We start from the raw sequence: 5447 nt of genomic DNA, 5'->3' as shown, positions 1-5447 counted from the left end.
TCAGTTTCCAGATATGCATTTGATCACTAGCACTGGGGCATGGTGTGCTTGTCGGGGAGGCATTCGTACTCTTCCAAAATGGCGGCAGCACAGTGTTTTGAATCGGTTTCCTGCAGGCCTCTCCTTGGACAGCTCAGGACAGCCACCTTTGGGCTCTTTTGTGCATCACTTTGACAAGAGTGGCCTGGATGGATTTAACCAAGCTGGGTTTGCAGAAGTGCTTTGCAATAACAGCAAGATCATGCATTCCACACACCCTCAATCCCAGTCAGCTAAACTGCACACTGTGCCCGAATGCGAAGTGGGCAGTTGTGTGTAACATCCATGAAGCCAGGAAATTGGGCTTAGTGCTGAGAGAATTTTATTAAATGCTGCATACCACGTTTTGCATGACTTCCGGAGAGGCAGGAAACACCTACCTGTCCCCCTTGCAGACAGCAAACTGAAGGAACATCCCACCCAAGTCAGCCGGGTGAACCAGTAAGCTTTCTGGCCTTAAAGGAGTGTCCAGCTACATTAGTGGTAGTCCCACTGCACTGTGAATACACAACGTGCAGGCAGCTCCACGGAGGAGGCTCCTGTCCCCCACTAAAGTCGCTTGTAGCCCAGGCTGATTGTGGACTGCCCCTTCTGTCTTATCTCCCTAGTTCTGGGTTTGCAGGTGTGTGGTGTCACACCTGGTTCATCCTCTAGCTTTTTAATTAATTATACTGCTTTTATGACCTTGGAAATGGCCTCCTGACCTTTGGGGTGGGTTTTTTTTCCCCCTTGAGTTTAATCAGCACGCCCCCTTTCCCTCCACCAGCCTAATGTCCCAATCTGGAGAAAGTAACTGAAAACACTTTCGTTTCATTTTGTCCAACTTTGGGAAAGTCAGAATTGCCAGTGTTGGGAAAAGCTCTTGCTAAGGAAAAAAACTAGAGAGTGAGCCATTAGCCCGGCAGGGGGCAGGCTGGTCCGGCCCAGGAGGCCGCTTTTTGGACACGTGATTACCATCCTGCTCTCTAGCTTTCCGGCCTGGCGTGCGTAGCAGTTGCCATAGGGACGGAGCTTGGTTGGCAACCGTCACTAGGAAGCCTGGACAGGCGATGCGGGCAGCAGATTGGGATTCCCGGAGGCAGGACGACCCAGGGCTTTTGAGGAAGTTAAGAACGTCCCTGTAAGTACGAAGTGGAGGGCATGGCTTGGGTAGGGTCCCAGCCAGGCGAGGCAGGGATGTGGGACCTGGGACATCCAGGAGGAAAAGTGGCGGCTCCTGGACCTAGTACTAGAATAGACCTGCTCGCCTGCCGCCGTCCCTGCCCCTGCTCTGCTTGGGTGCAGAGGTCTCCAGGCTAGTGCACTGGCAAAGTTGACACTGGAATCATAGTGGCGTTTTTTTGTTATTGTGTTGTGTTTTGTTTTTCAAACAGAAGAACTAAATTCTAGCTCTGTCTTAACTCACACTTCCCAGAGCTATAAACTTTTTTTTTCTTTTGTCTTAAAGATTGGAGCCACGTGTGGTGACACGCCTGGTAATTCCAGCACCCTGGGAGGCAAAGGCAGGTGGATCTCTGTGAGTTCGAGGCCAGCCTGGTCTACAGAGGTGAGTCCAGGCTAGCCAAAGCTACACAGAGAAACCCTGACTCAAAACAAACAAACAAACAAACAAAAAAGACGGGGGGGGGGGGGGGGAGAAAGGAGGGCATTGGGAGATTGGGCTGGCCTAGAAATCACAGTGATCTCCCTGCTTCTGCTTCCTGAGTCCTGGGATTACAAACATGGCCCCAGCCCTCCTGCTCCTAAACTCTTGTTTGTTGTAGGTGCAAAACGAGAGAATGTATCAGAGGTATTTACTGGTGGGGCACATACCATGTTGTATGTGTGGAGGTTGCATGACTACCTTTGGGAGTTACTTTTCTTCTTCACCATGTGAGTCCTGAGGGTCTACCTTAGGTAGTCAGACTTGGGGGCCTCACCTACCCCAGAGGACTTTTAAACTATCAAGTTCTTTGCAACAACAGAGTTGCTTTTATCCCCATCATAATACCTGGCTTTACTTTCTGCAAGCTCTGTGGGCTGAATCTGTGTTGAGCCTCTGACGTGTTGCCCCCCAGCCTTCAAATCATGCTAGAATTTAGGATTACCGTTTTTATTATTGTCTGTGAGCAAATGTGACCCAGAAAGGTAAAGTGACTTGTCTCCAGTCACAGAACAAGGATAATGGAAGTGGGCGGCGTGAGGGACCCTTTAACTGTGAAGCGCACACTTCTGTCACCAATCTGCCTTGTTCTCGTGTTCCTTTCGTTGGGGTTTTTGCTCATGTCTACCTTATACATATGCTGCCTGTGGGAATATTAATTATTTAAAGTGAGTTGGAAGACTCTTAAGATCAGTCCTAGAAAGATGAGGGCCCTGGATTTGAGCTTGGCTTTCCCAAGAAGATGGCATTCTTTTTACCCCCACAGAAAGGAGCCAGAGCTGCTGCTTCTCGCTTTTCAGTATGTTAGCACGTGAGGAAGCTCAGGTGGGAAGCAGAGGGACCTGCTGAATCTACGTCAGGCGTTGTCTAGAGAAAACTACGGAAGAATGTCAGATGCAGAAGAAAACCCCCCAGAAGAAACAGGAGAAAATGGAGAAGCAGGAAAAGAGGATGCATATAATCCAAGCAATGAGGAGGGAAATGGGCAACAGAGCCTATCTGAAGACACACTGTCAGGGGAGAGGTCTTTGGGGAAGGAAGAGGGGCTGGAAGGAAGATGGGTGGAGGAGGAGGGACAAATAGAGGGAGAGGAAGCAAGAGAAGCAAAAGAGAAAGAGCAGGAAGAGGAAATGATAGGGAAGGAAGAGGAAAGGAGAGAGGAGGAAGAGGAAATGATAGGGGAGGAAAAGGAAAGGAGAGAGGAGGAAGAGGAAATGATAAGGGAGGAAAAGGAAAGGAGAGAGGAGGAAGAGGAAGTGATAGGGGAGGAAGAGGAAAGGAGAGAGGAGGAAGAGGAAATGATAGGGAAGGAAGAGGAAAGGAGAGAGGAGGAAGAGGAAATGATAGGGGAGGAAAAGGAAATGATAGGGGAGGAAGAGGAAAAGAGAGAGGAGGAAGAGGAAGAAGCAGAAATGATAGGGGAGGAGGAGGAAAGGAGAGAGGAGGGAGAGGAAGTGATAGGGGAGGAAAAGGAAAGGAGAGAGGAGGAAGAGGAAGTGATAGGGGAGGAAGAGGAAAGGAGAGAGGAGGAAGAGGAAATGATAGGGAAGGAAGAGGAAAGGAGAGAGGAGGAAGAGGAAATGATAGGGGAGGAAAAGGAAATGATAGGGGAGGAAGAGGAAAAGAGAGAGGAGGGAGAGGAAGAAGCAGAAATGATAGGGGAGGAGGAGGAAAGGAGAGAGGAGGGAGAGGAAGTGATAGGGGAGGAAGAGGAAAGGAGAGAGGAGGAAGAGGAAATGATAGGGGAGGAAGAGGAAATGAGAGGTGAGGAAGAAGAAATGAGAGAGGAGGAAGAGGAAATGAGAGAGGAGGAAGAGGAGAGGATAGAGGAAGAGAGAGGTGAAGAAGGTGAGGAGGAAAGGGGAGTTGAGAAAGAGGGAAGTAAGGAAAGGGAAGTCGTGGAAGAGGAGGAGCATAAGGGGGAAAGTCAGGAGGGGAAAGAAGAGAAGAGTGGGGAGCAGGAGGCGGGGACAGAGGAAGGTACTGTCATAAAAGAAACTGAGGAAAAAGCTGGAGAAGCCCAAGAGGAAATGGCAAAGACCCACAAGAAACCATTCAAAGTGGATGGTACTGTCCTTAGCTCTGAGTCGTCCTCGTCAAGGTCGTCGCTGGTGAGTCCTAACTGTAATGCATCCTCCAATTCATTCAGAGTCACAGTTGCACGCTAGTGTATGTCAGGCTGTGGGGTACAAAACCAACGTGAGGCACAGTCCTGAGGCTGGAGAGACAGCTCGGCGGTCAAGAGCCCTTGTGCTCACTGAGGGCTTGAGTTGGGGTCCCAGCACCCATGATGAAGTGTCCTTTAACTCCAGGTCCAGGGTATCTGATGCCGCCTTCTGGACTCCTTGGGCACCCACATAATACACCCCCCCACACACACACACAGAACAAAAAGAAAAGAAGACTATGTGCTAAGTACAGTAACTGTGAGATGCCTAGGGCGGTGGTTAATCCAGCTTGGAGGCCAGTCAGTGCAAGCTTCCACAAGCTTCCACCTGGCTTGGAAAGGGCCAGCGGGCTAGCGGACAGTGAGACACACTCATCTTGGGACCAAGTTCCTGTGGTGTAATATTGGTGTGGATTCCACACAGTCTGCTCCCCAAGAAAGATCTCAGTGCTGGTCCAAGGACGAGACTCCTGGTGCTGCTTACAGGGGCTTACTGTGTGGCCCTGTTGGAAGGCCAAGAGTTAACCTGAACAAAGCTATGATCCATTTCCTTAGTACAAGCACCTGATAGTCTGAGACTGGCTGACTGGGAATAGAAAAAGCCAGTGAATGGGAGGATGTAGGCTTGAGTACCATATGCAGGGTCAGAATCTTGCGTTTCTTTCTAAAGGGGGCCTCAGACAGTAGCAAGTCGTCCTCCCTCTCCCAAAGTCCTGAAGTGAGCGAGATTTTCAAACCCATCAGTTCAAGAACTGATATTCCTGAGGTGGCACAGAGAAGACTGGCCAGAAAACAGGAAGATGCTGAATCGAGATCCCGAGACTCATCCATCACCCTGGGGGAGGGAGACAGACGAAAATCATCCCAGTTCAAAGCAGGGCATCCCAGGGAGTCCCTGGTGCCCACCTCCTCAGAGGACACCTTGTTCCAGAAGGAAGGCTCCAAGGTATATCCTTTGGTAAGTGTCACAGCATGTCAGCCCAGGTTTGGATAGTATTATGTCAGGGAAGTCCCAGTGTGTATGTGCTGAGTGTGTGCATGGGAAGGCCAGAGGATACCTTGGGTGTGTGCACCCGTGTGCATGGGAAGGCCAGAGGATACCTTGGGTGTCTTTCTTCAAATTCTCTTCACCACTATTGTTGCTGTTGTTTTGTTTAGTTTTTCAAGGCAGGGTTTCTCGGTGTAGCCTTGGCTGTCCTGGAACTCACTTTGTAGGCCAGGCTGGCCTCAAACTCCGAGATCCTCCTGTCTCGGCCTCCCTAAGCTCTAAGATCACCAACAACCACGTCTGTCGTGCCTAGCCATTGTTTGGTTTGGTTTTGGTTTTTTAAACAGGTGTTTTGAGGATCAAACTCATTTCTCTCAATGGCTTCTCTCCAATTCCCCGGGGAGGGGGCAGGTAATTGGTTTGTTTTTTTTTTTTTTTTTTGAGACAGGGTTACTCTGTGTAGCCCTGGCTGTCCTAGAACTCTCTTTGTAGACCAGGCTGGCCTCGAACTCACAGCAGTCTGCCTGACTCTGCCTCCTGAGTGCTGGGATCAAAGGGGTGAGCCACCACACCCGGCTTTAAAAAACAAAAAGCCCAAATCTTTTTTAACC

At 49.9% G+C, this 5447-nt stretch overlaps 1 protein-coding gene across 6 annotated transcripts in view; it reads left to right on the top strand.

Annotated features, from left to right (window-relative positions):
• The first annotated feature begins 1146 nt into the window (after positions 1 to 1146).
• CFAP251 (cilia and flagella associated protein 251) overlaps positions 1147 to 5447 on the top strand; it is a 74208-nt gene continuing 69907 nt past the window's right edge. For 4 of the 6 annotated variants that reach the window (XM_084762670.1, XM_084762671.1, XM_084762667.1 and 1 more), the window contains exons 1-4: positions 1147 to 1159; positions 1487 to 1585; positions 2448 to 3792; positions 4519 to 4806. In XM_084762670.1, the coding sequence (XP_084618796.1) occupies positions 2569 to 3792; positions 4519 to 4806 (1512 nt within the window). In that variant the 5' untranslated portion in view covers positions 1147 to 1159; positions 1487 to 1585; positions 2448 to 2568. The remainder of the gene's footprint in view (positions 1160 to 1486; positions 1586 to 2447; positions 3793 to 4518; positions 4807 to 5447) is intronic. The other 2 variants (XM_084762669.1, XM_084762668.1) reach the window with 2 other exon arrangements.

The sequence above is a fragment of the Acomys minous genome (assembly GCF_964271855.1).
Source record: "Acomys minous genome assembly, chromosome: 16".
Lineage (NCBI taxonomy): Eukaryota > Metazoa > Chordata > Mammalia > Rodentia > Muridae > Acomys > Acomys minous.
This window is presented reverse-complemented; position numbering and strand designations above follow the sequence as displayed.